We start from the raw sequence: 16456 nt of genomic DNA, 5'->3' as shown, positions 1-16456 counted from the left end.
ATTTGGAACGATGTTCGAGCGCTGCTTGGATGGAGAAAAGGCAGAATTTGTAGGTGAGATGATAAGCAGTCGCAGAAGTTACTGATCGAGCATAGCATCACGCCGGAAAGGGGTAGGAGAGGAGAGGAGAGGTAGCCTGAAATACCATGTTTTTAGGGAGTACAGTTGACCAACTCTTAAAAATACCCAAAAAATGTGTTTAAAAGTTATAGTAAGCTTATCTTAAAAATGAGTACTAATTTTGAGATGTACCACACATCTTACACTTATATTAATAAAAGCAAGAGAAATATTTGAATAATGTAGGTGAGTGAGAGTTCTGAAATTCAAGACATGCTTCATTGCTGGGACTTAAGACATTCATCTTACAGCCTATGAGAGACATCAACAGTGAATGTCTTGCAATGTTATATATAATTAAAGCCAAATATCAGTTTGAAATATTATCTAAATCTTAAAGCACATAATCATAAGTAAGGACAGCAAAAAATAAAGATTATTGCTTTTTGAACTGATGAACTTTAACCATAGTTAAAATCCCGATGGAAAGGTTACACAGTAGAATAAAACCAAAAGTGCAAGATTTTAACTTGATCAAAGTTTTAGAGTTTCAAAGAGATATCAGCAGTTGGAAAGTATTTCTAAAACAAACAAAAAATAAAGATTATTGCTTTTTGAAGTATTCTTCGTCGATCAGAGCTTCTCAGCGTGAGGTTGCACAGATTTCATACTGACACGGTGTCAAAGTGATGCCAAAGTTGGAATCCATCACAGGCTTCACCCCAGCAGGCATGGAGAAGGTGAAGTGCTGCATGAAGGAGGTGAAGAAAAGAAAAAGCTCCATCCTGGCCAGGCCCTCCCCTGGACACAGCCGCTTACCTGAAACAGAAAACACAACTAAAACAACCTGAAAATTTCTTTGACGGAAATTATACAAAAGGCCTAAGAGGAATGCAAGGGGGAAAAAAACAAACATCAAATTCCATGTTAAAAACATTGCCAAGATATTTTTTTTTCAATATTAACACTTCCCACTCCTGATCTTTTTAACATCTACCTCTTTGTGTAGTGTTGAAATATTTAATACAGACAAAAAACATCTCTACTGAGTTTGGCCTTGTCTGGCGTCTTCAATAAAAATGCTGAATGTGTTAACACTGCCAGTCAATTATTACTGTAAAGGCATTGCAGTAATCAGTGGCGTTATTGGTGTAGTTATTATGCTTGGCCTCTTTCTTTTTCTGTTTTCTTTTTGACCATATGAGTTTCCTCTGAGCTTCTCTGAAATGATTATGTCAGAACCACCAGAGGTACCTGTAAAAACAGGGAAAGACACTAATAAAACAAGTGATTGTTACTCCTCACCAACAGAGAAGGGGAGAAAAGCAGCTGGCTTCACAAACTTGCCCTCTTCATTCAGAAAGTGTTTTGGGTTGAAGGTTAATGGCGTCTCCCACTCATTCTTATCATATAGCACCGAGGTCAAATTGGGAATGACTGCAACTCCCTGTTGATTACAATAATGTTATATTAAAAAAAGTTTGAATAAAGATTTCACATGGAGGTGTATGTGACATAAAAATTGCATCCTTGATGATTGACCTTTGGGACTGTGTAGCCTCCCAGCTGGATATCTTTGGTGATCGCATAAGGCAAGCTGAGAGGAACTACGTTGCTTATTCTCTGGACCTCGTGGATGACAGCATCAGTATAGGGAAGGTTTGCACGATCTCCCGTTGACAGCTGTCTGGACTGTCCAATCACGCTGTCTATCTCAGCCTGGACCTTTGCTGTGCAACAGGAAGGGCGGGAACGACAGAAGGGTTAAAAATGTATTTCATTAACAGGCTACAAGAGTGCATATAAAAGACTCCAGGATAGACAAAGCACATTGTGGCATTGTCACATTAGAGAATGAGTAGATTTCTTTTTCTGTTCATTTAAATAACAAAGAACATATGAACTAGTTTTAGTTTTTGGTCGATTTTATTGCATAGCGTTACATGATGTATCTAGATGTTGATCTTTATACCTAAAGTAAATTGACCACTAAGTGATGTTTTGTCAATCATTTGCACATTTTTGAGTTCGAACTGGCACAATCACTTCTCTTACCCTGGATCTCAGGGTACTTGGCCATGTAGAGGAAAGCCCAGCGCAGGGTGGTGGATGAGGTCTCAGTGCCAGCCACAAACAGATCCATGACACACATAACAAGGTCTTCCTCATCAAAAGTGTTGTGAGGCTGCCCCTTACTCTGAGAATTATACACAAATGCATGTGTTAAAGCATGCTTCAATATATTTCAGGACTAAATGTTTGTCCATTTTTTATCTGTAATGGACTTGTACTTTGAAGAAAGCTTAAAAGCTGTAATAAAATAAGTGTACTCTGTCACAGATAAGGCCTGAAAAGATAGTGCTGTAAGGCAGAGGCCATGGCATTGGTACAAATGAGGTCTTTGCACTTTTCACCAAACACCAGGGGTAAGTGTTGTAATAATGACATGTTTTATCAGTACAGCTCACACAACATTTGAAGATACTGACATCAGTGCAAAACCAGCAGATATGAGGAACTGAAAATTGTGCATCTTCATACACCACAGTGTAAGCAATATAAAGCATAATCTTGTGCCACTCACCATCTGTATTTCATTAAGGTAGCTGTCGATGTAGTCTCTTTGGTCTGAGGGATCCCAGTTTTGTTTGTGCTCCTTAATCTCTTCTTTTATGAAGTCCTTTACACTGTTGAAGATGTGCCACACTGTCTTATGTGGCCCTGGCAAATGTCTTGCCAGCAGAGGGAATGAATTGTAAAACTGCAAAGTAGGACATATTGAAACCACAACATAAGGAGGAGACAATTCAGTAAAATATTTTTTCTTTGTAACAATCAATACTTTATACTCAAATCCCATTTGTGAATGATGCATTTTGGACAACTGTCTTATACTCAGAAAAATATCAAAACAACAAAAATGCCATACCCATGACCACATTGAGACTTGAATCTGGAGTGTTGTTTCAAAGCAGCCAATCAGTTTCCTGAACTTCTCATCACTGTATTCAAAGCGATGCCCAAAAACCATGGAACAGATGATGTTGGAGACAGCGTTGTTGACAACCAGGCGTGGATTAAATGGCTTACCTTCAGTTAAACAAAAAATGTGATGTTAATTTTCCATAGGTGATTGTTTCTCTTTCCAAATTTGTCACCATGCACTCACTTTACCTTGATAGCTTTGAAAGTCTTTTAAACAATGTGTAAATTCATCCAAGATAACAGGTTCAAGTGACTTCTTGCCAAGTCCAAAATTTCTGAGGGTTGAAAGTGCAAAACGCCTTTGCTGCTTCCATATGTTTCCATTGCTTAAAAGTAGACCTAATGGTATATACATCACAAGTAGTTAAAATTAAGTAAAAAATAAATCAGAAAGATGATGACATGTTCTTACATGTTCAATATTTCAAATTATAATAATAATTTAAATAAAAAATTTTATCTTTTCAAGCAAAGATAATCTATTATTATTCTTTTATTATGAAAGGCAAAAATATTTTAGTATTAGCCTTTGTAATTATTATTTTTATTATTATTATATTATATATTAAAAATATGACAATTACACAGGAGATGTAGATAAAAGGAAGCAGACACAGTGATCTTTAAGATTTCATAAAACTGAGATAAAAATATTGTGCAACAGGGGTTAGAAACAGTACAGTACTAGCAAATACATGAATCTACAAGCATGCTCCTGAAAGGTTTGGAACATTAATTTTAAATGATTTCAAACTTTGAACAAACACAAATTATAATAATTCAAAGAGTAAAGCAACATATTACACAGCTTATTCATTCAACAATGGTTTCCTGCAAGAGAATCTCAGGAGTAACAATAAAAATGAGTTTAGAAATGTGAATACAAATGCTTTGTGTTTGTCTGTATTTTACATTCTCTCACCATGTCCATTGTTAAGTTCGTTAGATAAAGGGAGGATTGGGCGTTCCATGCTGTATGGCTGATTTACCAGAGCTTCTTTGTAAACCTTAAACCCGTTTATGACCACAATCCACACCTTGCACATTCGCAGGCTGTACACATCTCCGTATTCCCTAGCTAACTGTGTGTGGATACAAGACGGGGAAGAACACAATGACTATTACAACAGGTAACTGAATGATGAGTGGTATAAGTTGACCTGCTACATACAACTTCTTGATTTACCTGTGTCATGCTCTCATGGGTCCTGTTGTGGTCTACAGTGAAGATGTTGCCCACAAAAGGAAATCCCCTTGGTCCTGGAGGGAAGCTGGCTGACTTGCGGTTCTTGATATAATCTGCAGTGAGGATGAAAACTGCTGTGAAGAGCAGCAGACTTTTGACATTCCAGTCCACAAAAGTTCCAATTAAAGAATAGATGAAATCCATCATGCAACCAAAGGTTTCAAGTCTGATTAACTGAAGTCTGTGCTTTCCCTGCTTTTCCTGCTAGATTGGTTAGAGTTCTTTTGCCAAATCTAATAATAGCAGGTCTATGAGGGAGAGCCTTATATTGTTGACTCACGGCAACTCCCTATGGTTGACCATGACCTATTTATTTATAAAAATCGAATATCCAACACGTCATCAAGTCAACAAGTCATGTAAGCTGTAGATCAGGGGTCTCCAACAGGTAGAAGCTTGCGAGGGCCTGGATTTTAGACTTATGATGGACAACGAAGGTGGCCACACCAAGAAAATGTTAAGATTTGCCAGTTCCTTGTGTTTTCCCTGTGTTTTTCCCCTACCTTGTGTGTGTTGTCTGTCTTGTCCCTGTTTTCAGGCTGGACGTGGTTGACCTACTTTCACTTTACTGTTGCTCCACTCTCACACCTGCAGTTCATTCTCCTCAAGCCATTCTCCGCCTGCTGCAATACTTAAGCCTGGTCAAGCCCTCTACCCTTCACCAGTTAGTTCCGTCTTCTCCAAGTGGTAACTCGACACGGCCAACGCAGATTCTAAGTTCTTATTAAACCGGATTTCCTATATTCCGCCTCCTGTGAGTGTGTCTGCTTTTGGGATTCAGTTCTACTATTAAGCTTAACAGAACGAACTGGCCATATGGATCCTGCAGACACAACCTGAGGCTGCGGACAACATGAACAATTACTCCACTCGTTACTGGATAGCAACCAAGCTTTATTGGGTCAGGTCTCCGAGCTAACACGTCAAGTAGCTGCTCTTTCTACCTCTGCCTCTGCTCCGGTCTCCACCGAGGCATTTGCCTCTACCTCTGTTTCTGCTTCCTCCACCTACAGAAGTGAAACCACCGGTCAGGCCGGACCTCCGGTCTCATCTACGCCAGCCCGGGATTCGTACACTACCGATCCGGAGCCTTACTACGGGGATTTGGACAAGAGCAGAGGTTTCCTTCTTCAATGCAACCTGGTTTTTCTACAACGACCGCAGACATTTCCCTCGGACCACTCTCAGGTACACTATGTCACTGGCTTGTTACGTGGGAGAGCTTTAGTTTGGGCCAAGGAGGTGTTTTCTGGTTCTGAATTCAGTTCAGTCACTTTCTCAGTTTTTTTGACCAAATTCAAGTCTGTTTTTGACCACCCAAACTATTCTGGCAACAGAGCTGACAGGCTGTTAAAGTTAAAACAAGGCACTAGATCAGCGGATTACTCTGTTGATTTTTGGACTCTGGCTGCCTATGCACGCTGTAATGATGAGGCTCTGCAGGAGGTTTTTCGCAAGGGGCTAAATGAAACAATTAAGGATGAACTGGCTGTGCGGGATGCTCCCCCTAATTTGAACTCCCTTGTTTCCTTGTCTATTAAAATTGACCACCGCATGCGGTAGCGTAATGCGGAGAAAAGGGGTGACATGGGTTGCACTTCAGTCGAACCAGCTCAAGTCTGTTGGACCCCGTCTGTTTCTGTGCCTCTGTTCCTTGTTCCAGTGTTTCTCCCTCGTCTGTGGAAGAGGAACCTATGCAGTTGGGCCGGGCTAAATTAAGCGCCGAAAAATGGCTCGGCAGGATGAGTGCATGTATTGTGGAAAGACTGGACACTTTATTGCTGCCTGCCCTGTTCGGCCAAAAGATCAGGCCCGTCAGTAGAAGTGGGGGTACTGACGGGTCAAATTGCTGAAAGTAGTGAGAATCCCTCACCTAATCGATTGCAAATTCACTCCATATTAAGTGTCAACTCTGTCAGTATTCCTCTTGGGGCTTTATTTGTTTCTGGCGGAGAGGACAATTTTTTAGATCAGGAGTTGGCTTAACAAGTTGTTTGCTATCTGGAACCCTTGGAGGACCCCGCTGATAGCTAAAGCCCTGGATGGACGACTTCTGGCTAAGTTAACTCACCACACTACCCCTGTCTCTCTGCTCCTCTCTGGCAATCACAGTGAACGAATCAGTTTTAACATAATTTCTGCGCCCTCTACACCACTCATTCTTGGATATCCCTGGTTAGCTAGGCATAATCCTCACATAGATTGGGCTAGGGACAAAATTATTAATTGGATTTTGCTTTGTTTCCAGGTAAAACCCCTGAGAAACAACCTGTTTTCCCAAAGCCGGTGGACCTTACTAAAGTGCCTCCTGAGTACCATGATTTGTGTGAAGTCTTTAGTAAAGACAGCACTTTCCTTGACTCCTCACCGTCCATATGATTGTGCCATTGATCTGCTCCCTGGCGTCCCCTTGCCTTCCAGTTGCCTGTACAATCTGTCCCGTCCTGAGAGGGAAACTATGGCTTCTTACTATGACTAGGCTTCCACGAAGAGCTTCTTTAGAGACATGGAGCTTATCTTTTTTCCACTTTCTCTCAGCGCGCCAACATGAGCGCCTGAGAGCGCGTGTGGAGTCATTAAGCCACGGTTCTGAGAGTGATTTTGGGTGCCTTATTCTAAAAGGTGCGACAGAATCAAGGATATCCGCGCATGTAGAGTTAAAATTGCTTAAAAGTTCTTTAGCGTTGAAAGCGTAATTATCATCCAAAGTGCTAACTATATCACCAGAAATGATAGAGTCATTATACATGGCTGAAAACTGTGATGCAGTTTGAGGGTTAATTGTGCGCAGACGGCGCGTAGAAGCACAGGATTTAGCCCTCAAACAAGGGATTGAAACAGCGAAAAGCACAGGCAGATGGTCAGAGATACACGCTGATTCACAGATTTCATTTACACACACAGATAAGTCATTTGATAAAACCAAATCTAAAATGTGCCCTTTCTTGTGAGTTGGGTCTTAAACACATTGAACAAGATTAAAAGATTCAATGAGGTTTAAGAAATCACTAACCAGTATTATTATATCTATTTGCCTCTTCATAGGGGTTTTTTGAACTGCTAGAAGGGAGGATTTGATTTGATTTGATGTGTTTTTGGACCAGCCCCTCAAAGCACTTCATCACAGTGGAAGTGAGAGCCACATGTCTGTAGTCATTTAGGCTGCTGGTACAGTCATGGCCAAAAATATTGGCACCCCTGCACTTCTGTCAGATAATGCACCACTTCTCCCAGAAAATTGTTGCAATTACAAATGCTTTGGTATTCACAGGTTTATTTCTTTTATTTGCATTGGAACAACACAAAAAAGCAGAGAAAAAAAGTCAAATCTGACATAATTCTACACAGAACTCCAAAAATGGACTGGACAAAATTATTGGCACCCTCAACCTAATATTTGGTAGCACACCCTTTGGAAAAAATAACTGAAATCAATCGCTTCCTATAACCATCAATGAGTTTCTTACACCTCTCTACTGGAATTTTGGACCACTCTTCTTTTGCCAATTGCTCCAGGTCTCTCAGATTTGAAGGGTGCCTTCTCCCAGCTGCTGTTTTGAGATCTCTCCACAGGTGTTCTATGGGATTTAGATCTGGACTCATTGCTGGCCACTTCAGAACTCTCCAGCGCTTTGTCTTAAACCATTTCTGGGTGCTTTTTGAAGTATGCTTTGGGTCATTGTCCTGCTGGAAGACCCATGACCTCTGACGGAGACCCAGCTTTCTGACACTGAGCCCTATATTGCGCCCCAAAATTCTTTGGTAGTCTTTAGATTTCATGATGCCATACACACAGTCAAGGCATCCGGTGCCAGAAGCAGCAAAGCAACCCCAAAACATCTGTGAACCTCCACCATGTTTGACCGTAGGGATCGTGTTCTTTTCTTTGAAGGCCTCATTTCGTTTTCTGTAAACAGTACAATGATGGACTTTACCAAAAAGCTCTACTTTGGTCTCATCTGTCCACAGAACGTTCTCCCAGAAGGATTTTGGCTTCCTCGGGTAAGTTTAGGCAAACTCCAGTCTGGCTTTTTTATGTCTCTGTGTCAGCAGTGGGGTCCTCCTGGGCCTCCTGCCATAGCGTCCCATTTCATTCAGATGGCGACTGATAGTGCAAGCTGACACTGTTGTACCCTGTGTCTGCAGGTCAGCTTGAATTTGTTTGGAAGTTGACTGAGGTTCTTTATCCACCATTCAAACAATCCTTCGTTGCAATCTTTTATTAATTTTTCTCTTCCGTCCACGTCCAGGGACGTTAGCTACAGTACCATGGGCTGTAAACTTCTTGATGACATTGCGCACAGTGGACACAGGAACATTAAGATCTCTGGAGATGGACTTGTAGCCTTGAGATTGTCCATGCTTTTCCACAATTCTGGTTCTCAAATCTTCGGACAATTCTTTGCTCTCTCTTTTCTCCATGCTCAGTGTGGTACACACAGACACACAACACAAAGGTTTAGTCAACTTTTCTCCATTTTAACTGGCTGCAAATGGGATTTCTATATTGCCAGCACCTGTTACTTGCCACAGGTGAGTTTACATGCAAATTAAAGGAGCATCACATGCTTGAAATACAATTATTGCCAATAATTTTGTCCAATCCATTTTTGGAGTTCTGTGTAGAATTATATCAGATTTGACTTTTTTTCTCTGCTTTGTTTGCGTTGTTCCAATGCAAACAAAATAAATAAACATGTGAATACCAAAGCATTTGTAATTGAAAATATTTTCTGGGAGAAGTGGTGCATTATCAGACAGAAGTGCAGGGGTGCCAATATTTTTGGCCATGACTGTAGCTGTTTTCTTGGGGACAATAGACAAATAGACAAATATTTAATATTCCCTCCCCATCCCTTTTGAACAGCGAAATACTGACAGCTAGACTACAACGTCAAACAGACAAATACATACTTGACAGAGAGAAACTTGACAACATGGAATTATACAATTTTATCAAGCAAGCGAGACGCTGTGTACTTTTCCGCACGAGGCACAGCAGCGTAACTTGATTCATTATTAAAATCTCCAGACGGACAGGATCTTATGTTTATTAAAATTCTGTGTGCTGACCATCAAAGAAAGGGACCTCTCAGTTCCGTGTGTGTGTCTTAGAGAGAGCGCATCAGAAAGAACGCGCATGATGGAGTGCTTACTAAATCTTCCCTTTGGTGGATCTATTAAGCTTATCTTATCTTTGTGTCGGTCTCTGGCTGTTTTTGATCCGTGTGCTTTTCCTCGTCTTCTGGCATCACCAGCAAATGCGCATTGCACTTCTCTTTATTAATACTAAACAATACAATAACGTTTATTCCCTGCGCGACGGGAGAAGACACAAAATCAATAGAACTCTATTGTGCAGGCGAAAATGGTGAGAATCTTTGTGGGAGCGAGCGGAAATCACACATTCAATCCAACAGGAGCGGGATCAAGAAAAGTCTCCCACGCAGGGCTCTAATCCAAATCAGGATAGTATTGATAACCTTAGACTCCATAAAATTTTATATATTTATTGGTATGTTTTGGAAATCCAAAATATAACATCATTCACATTTTGAGATGTATAACTGTTAGACTTTAATTAATGAAAGCAAAAGATCATATCACAAAAAGTGCTAAAACATTTGACAATTAAGCCATGCTAAATCAAAGTGTCAATACAAACAAAACTTTTTACAGCAGTGGTAAATCAACTTTAAGATTCTCTCAGCGTGAGGTTGCGCAGATTTCATACTGACACGGTGCCAGAGTGACGCCAAAGACGTAATCCATCACAGGCTCAACCCCAGCCGGCACTGACAGCGTGAAATGCTGCATGAAGGAGGTGAAGAAAAGGAAAAGCTCCATCCTTGCCAGGTTCTCACCAAGACACAGACGCTTACCTGAAACAAGAAAACGCACTAAAACAACCTCAAAACATTTCTGACACAGATTTGTGCAGAAGTCTTTTTTTTATGTTGAACCATTTCTTGTGATGTAAATAGTTCTCTTCTACATCAATGACTTAAGAACAGGTGGAAAAAAGTACTAATTATTATTTGTGGGAAAAAAAATGAAAACAGTATTTCCAAGTTAAAATTCGGGAACCTTGTAAAAACTTGTTGGTAAAAACTTTTTGTACCTTAAGTCATTACAACTATTTGTGTGGGTTCCACGCACTGTTTTATAAATGAGACCCCTGGCCTGTTATGATCCCCTGCCTCTGTCTATTCTGTGTTTCCAAATTTGCTTTTGGCCTATGTGCAAAAATATGTAAGGACCACCCTACGCTCCTAGTGTATATTGGGACAGGCTCCAGGCTCCTGTACTAACAGAGAAAGACATGAATGAACGAGGTGTTGTGTTGCTCCTCACCAGAAGAGAACGGGATGAAGGCAGCTTTCTTCACAAACTTGCCCTCCTCGTTCAGAAAGTGTCTTGGGTTGAAGGTTAAAGGCGTCTCCCACTCATTCTTGTCGTATAGCACCGAGGTCAAATTAGGAATGATTGTAACTCCCTGTTGATTGAAGTTATAAAGTATAATTAAGGTAGTAAAATAATTGTATTTCACAAAGAAACAATCAAGTCAAATATAATCATTGACCTTTGGGACAGTGTAGCCTCCCAGCTGGACATCCCTGTTGGTCATATGAGGCAAGCTGAGAGGAACTATGTTTCCCATCCTCTGGACCTCGTGGATGACAGCATCAGTATAGGGCAGGTTTGCACGATCTTCCATTGACGGCTGTCTGGACTGTCCAATCACATCGTCTATCTCAGCCTGGACCTTTGCTGTGCAACAGGAAGGGGAGCGGACAAGAGAGGAAAAGTATTTCATTAATTATTTGCAAAAATATATATGAGAGACATTTGAAGAGATGAAGCACAATGTAGCATTGCCATGAAAGTAAATATATGGATGTGTTCATCTTGATTTGAAACCCTGAATGTAACTTATTTCATAGGTCGATGTTTGTTGCACAGTTACTGATACATACAAAGGCCACTATTGAGTGTAAACCTTTTCACCAATAAAATTACCACCAATAAACGTGTTTTGGTGTCAATCATTTGCACATAATTGAGTAAGAATTGAAACTCTTACCCTGGATCTCAGGGTACTTGGCCATGTAGAGGAAAGCCCAGCGCAGGGTGGTGGATGTGGTCTCAGAGCCAGCCACAAACAAATCCATGGCACAAATAACAAGGTTTTCCTCATCAAAAGTGTTGTCAGGCTGCCCCTTACTCTGAGAATATATACAAGTACATGTGTTAAAGTATGTGTGAACAACTGCACTTAGGAACCACTACATTAACGTGTACTGAAACTTGTTCCTTGAAAAAGCTTCAAAGGGCTGTGCTATTGCGCTATTCACCAAACACCAGCAAGAAGTGGAAACATACATATAACAGCTGATAGTACTTACTGACTGTATATCGGGTGAAAGTTAGGAGATATGACATTCACCATAACTGAACAATTAGCATCTTCATAAGCAATACAAAGCCTCATTTAGAGCCAGTCACCGTCTGTATTTCATTCAGGTAGCAGTCGATGTAGTCTCTTTGGTCTGAGGGATCCCAGTTTTGCTTGTGCTCCTTGATCTCTTCTCTTATGAAGTCCTTTACATCATTCGACACACGAAAGACTGTCTGATGAGGTCCTGGCAAACGTCTCATCAGCCGAGGGAATAAGTTGTAAAACTGCATGGAGCAGATTGAAACAAAAACATATGGATAAGACATTTGAGAACATTATTTTCCGTTTGTAACAATCAGTACTTTAAATCAAAATTCAGTTCAAATCTACTCTTGGTCATTTTACACATTTTCCTCTCTATATGTACTCAGTACCATGTACCGCCACCCACTTAGGGCCACATGCATGGATGATAGTGTTTCACACTGAGAAATATATTGCTCAGAAGCGGCACATAACATTAAATGGAAATGATAAATAAACAATACTTAGATAGTGCTTTTCTACTCTTGTTACCACTCAGAGCTGCTTTTACACTACATGTCACATTCACCCATTCACACACACATTCACGACCTGATGGTAAAGGCCTAAGTGCCAATCATATCTATGCCCATTCATACCCGATGGCTATGCCACTGGGAGCAATTTGGGGGTCAGGACACTTCAACATGTGACTGTAGCAGTCAGGGATCGAACCCCCAACCTTCCAATTGAGAGACGACCGACTCTACCACTGAGCCACAGCTGACAGCTGACTAATAGCTTTAATTTGCCATACCTGTGCCCAAATTGAGGCTTCAACCTGAAGTGTTTTTTCAAAGCAGCCAATCAGTTTCCTGAAATTCTCATCAGTGTACTCAAAGCGACGTCCAAAAACCAGGGAACAGATGATGTTGGAGACAGCGTTGCTGATGATGAGGTTTGGATTGAAGGGCTTACCTCCACAATAGAACAGAAGAGTAGTTATGAACTTTGTATTTGTGATGGGTTCTCTAATTAAGTGTGTCACAATGCATTCAATATTTACCTTTGTAGCTATGAAAGCCTTTTGAACAGTGTGTGAATTCATCCAAGATGATTGGTTCAAGTGACTTTTTGCCAAATCCAAAGTGTCTGAGGGCTGACAGGGTGAAACGCCTCTGCTGCTTCCATATGTGCCCACTACTGAAAACGACACCTGATTGGACATAAGTTAAGAGTAATCAAATCAAGAGATCAAGTGTTCACTCAACAAAGATTTCCTGTATCAGTATGTGTGTGTGTGTGTGTGTGTGTGCGCGTGCATGTGTGTGTGTGTGTTTTACATCCTCTCACCTAGTCCATGTATTATATCCTGCATTAAAGGGAGGACAGGGCGGTCCACCAGGCTGTCTCCCTGATTTACCAGAGCTTCTTTCAGAACCTCAAACCTGTTCAGCACCACCACCCACTCCTGGCCCATTCGCAGGCTGTATACATCTCCATATTTCCCTGCTAACTGTGAGTGGATTCAAGAGAGGAGGAAGAACACAATGCTCAGTATAACAGATAACAGAGAGATACATCCCAGAGGTCGAACTGCTGTCTTGCTTCTTTTTTTTTAAATCTTTAATTTGTACAAAGAAGGAGGCGCATTTTACCACATTGTATCTACAACTTATCAGTATTTGTATCGATAACTTTTGTTTTCCATGTACATCAACTCAACAAAGTTGTGGATGTGAGGAGAGTGTTCTGTGGTGTCAATCCCAGAAAGGCTGGGGACTTTGTGACTGTACAGATCAGCTGGCAGAGGTATTCAGCAACATCTCTAACCAATCCCTGTCGACATGCGCTGTCCCCAAATGCTTTAAGTCTGCCACCATAGGGCCTGTCCCCAAGAAAACAGCTACCAGCAGCCTAAATGACTACAGACATGTAAGTGCTTTGAGGGGCTGGTCCAAAAACACATCAAATCCCTTCCAGCCACACTGGACCAACATCAGTTTGCCTACAGAGCGAACAGGTCAACAGAAGATGCCATTAACACAGCCCCCCACACTGTACTGACGCACCCTGGCTCATAGGTGAGGATGTTGTTTTTGGACTTCAGTTCTGCCTTTAATACAATCATCACCAGCAGAATGGTGACCAAACTGCTTGAACTGGGTGTCAGTCAGAACACATGCAGTGTGATCAAAGACTTCCTCACAAACCGACCGCAGTTCTGCAGGCTGGGGAACCATCAATCATCTACCCTGACACTCAGCACTTATCCCCTGCTAAGTCCTCTTCTCTACACCCTCTACACTCGCGCCTGCATGCCAACCCACAGCAGTAACACATTCATTAAGTTTGCTGAAGACACTACTGTGCTAGGCCTCATACGCAACATTGATGAGTCAGCCTACAGGGACGAGGTCTACAATCTGACTAAATGGTGCTCTCTCAATGAGCTGGCACTCGACACCTTCAAAACAAAATAATTGATCACTGATTTCAGCAAAAAAAGGAGGAACCTGGTCCATTACACATCAGAGGAGAGAGTGGAGAGAGTCACTGACTTTAAACTCCTGGGCACACACATCTCCCAGGACCTCTCATGGACTGTGAACACAACCTCTCTAGTGAAGAAGGTACAGCAACGCCTCTACTTCTTAAGAGCTCTACGCAGAGCAAACCTGTCTCAGCAGCTGCTGGTATCCTTCTATCACTGTTCTGTCGAAAGCATCCTCTCTTGTGGCATCCTGGTGTGGTTTTCTAGCTGTACTGAGGCTGACAGGACAGAACATCACAGGAACGCAGCTGCCCTCTATCCAAGTCATATACAGATCCCGATGTCCACGTCAGGCCACAAATAAAACCAAAGACTCATCTCACCCAGGACACCATCTTTTCACCCTGCTGGGCGCTATAGGTCTATTAAGACCCTTTATAGTGTCTACCATTGTATCCAGTCTTGTAACATGGTGCTAAAGGAGTTGATCCCCTTGAATATGCCCCCCAAACCTTCTTAAACACTTCCTCTTATTATCAACCTCTTATATGATGCCATATTGAATAACTGTTCAACCCATTCATTGAAGGTAACGATGTTGGTCAATTTCCAGTGTCTCAAAGTCATTTTGCAACCTGTGATTGTGGCCAAAAGCCAAAGTCTCTGATGTTTAGTCAGGTTATTCGGCTCTGGTATAAGACCAAGTATACACAGGGCTGATGTATTAATCGATTGTACTGTAAGATCATACTTTAAAAAAAGTACCTGTCGCCTCTGTTGGTTTGCTAATTGAATTGTACCTGTGTCATACTCTCATGAGCCTTGTTGTGGTCCACAGAGAACATGTTGCCCACAATAGGAAATGTCCGGGGTCCTGGAGGGAAGCTTGCCGGACGGCGGTTCTTAATATAATCTGCAGAGAGGATGAAAACTAGTGCAAAGAGCAGAAGACTTTTGACGTCCCAGTCAACGTACGATCCAAATACAGCAAAGAATGAATCCATTTTGGAAACAAGAGCTGAAGTCTGTCTAAATGAAGGCTGTGCTTTCCTTGCTTGTTCTGTGAAACAAAAGGCTTGTGTTGCCTGCCTGGAGTGAATAATATCACCTGTCTCTTTCTCCTGTGAGGGCGAGGCCTGATGTTATTCACTCTTGGACACTCTATTGGACTTCAATCCCTTTATACAGGGAATATATTACCCACTGTAAAGCAGTGACCATAAAGCAATTATTATACAGTAATTTAGCAGTTATGAATATCATTTGTTCTTTGGTGGAAAGGTGAAGTGTTGTCTTATCAGATATAAAACAAATAGAGTAAGATTGAAATGACCTTTAACCTAGATATCTGTTCTTATTTTTCCCTCATTGCAATTAACTGGTGAATTTAAACTATTACATTCTTGGAATTGTTTCTTTTGTTTGCAGTCTGTGAGAATGAGATGCTGATTTCTGCTTTGCAAATATGAAATTCAAACATTTACTAGTAAGTTATGCTTGGAAATAGCCTGCAGGACTTTTTAACATGACCTTTATGCAGTTTCTATCATATGATTACATAATGTGATAATGATTACTTGTGTTTAAGCTCTATTCTGCTCAAGACACAAATTTCATCCCTCTTATCCAAGTTGCAGTTCTTAACTGTACAGCTGAACAACGTGGCCAAAAGTAGTCATGCTAAATTACACCAATATTTGATTCTTTGAACATCTAGTTCTAAAACTCTGGCCAATAATATGCTGATATAAAGCCATGGCTCACAGTCTGCGTTACAGTTCATCCAAAAGGTGTTTGGTAGGGATCATATGCAATGAGATCATTCCTACCAAACCTCCACCAACAGGTTGTCGTGTCTTGATTTTGCTTAATCTGAATGGCAACCCCTCCTCCATGCAAGTTCCTATCTTTTCTATAAACATAACTAAATACTAAATATAACACTTTTGTTTTTGCTCCCATTTTTCATGAGCTGAACTCAAAGATCTAAGACTTTTTCTATGTACACAAAAGGCCTGTTCCTCTGAAATGTTGTTCACAAATTTGTCTAAATCTGTGTTAGTGAGCACTTCTCCTTTGCCGAGGTAATCCATCCACCTCACAGGTGTGGCATATCAAGATGCTGATTAGACAGCATGATTATTGCACAGGTGTGCCTTAGGCTTGCCACAATAAAAGGCTACTCTAAAATGTGCAGTTTTATCACACAGCACAATGCCACAGATGTCGCAAGTTTTGAGGGAGCGTG

At 41.1% G+C, this 16456-nt stretch overlaps 2 protein-coding genes across 2 annotated transcripts; both read right to left on the bottom strand.

Annotated features, from left to right (window-relative positions):
* Positions 1 to 703: 703 nt before the first annotated feature.
* On the bottom strand, positions 704 to 4438 carry LOC138606894 (cytochrome P450 2J6-like). The gene is made up of 9 exons (XM_069679374.1): positions 4232 to 4438; positions 3968 to 4127; positions 3235 to 3384; positions 2990 to 3150; positions 2645 to 2821; positions 2116 to 2257; positions 1603 to 1790; positions 1366 to 1507; positions 704 to 879 (listed from the first exon to the last, which is right to left on the bottom strand). Exons 1-9 carry the CDS (start codon positions 4436 to 4438, stop codon positions 704 to 706), a joined length of 1503 nt encoding a protein of 500 aa, XP_069535475.1.
* A 5559-nt stretch (positions 4439 to 9997) lies between these two features.
* Positions 9998 to 15212, bottom strand: LOC138606892 (cytochrome P450 2J2-like). Its single transcript, XM_069679372.1, has 9 exons — positions 15009 to 15212; positions 13068 to 13230; positions 12781 to 12930; positions 12532 to 12692; positions 11798 to 11974; positions 11376 to 11517; positions 10875 to 11062; positions 10646 to 10787; positions 9998 to 10173 (listed from the first exon to the last, which is right to left on the bottom strand). Exons 1-9 carry the CDS (start codon positions 15210 to 15212, stop codon positions 9998 to 10000), a joined length of 1503 nt encoding a protein of 500 aa, XP_069535473.1.
* Between the last annotated feature and the right edge of the window lie 1244 nt (positions 15213 to 16456).

The sequence above is a fragment of the Semicossyphus pulcher genome, unplaced genomic scaffold (assembly GCF_022749685.1).
Source record: "Semicossyphus pulcher isolate SPU_LCO1_2020_fin unplaced genomic scaffold, fSemPul1.0.p SCAF_4, whole genome shotgun sequence".
NCBI lineage: Eukaryota > Metazoa > Chordata > Actinopteri > Labriformes > Labridae > Semicossyphus > Semicossyphus pulcher.
Note: the sequence above shows the minus strand (reverse complement) of the source record. Positions and strands in the feature narration are given on the sequence as shown.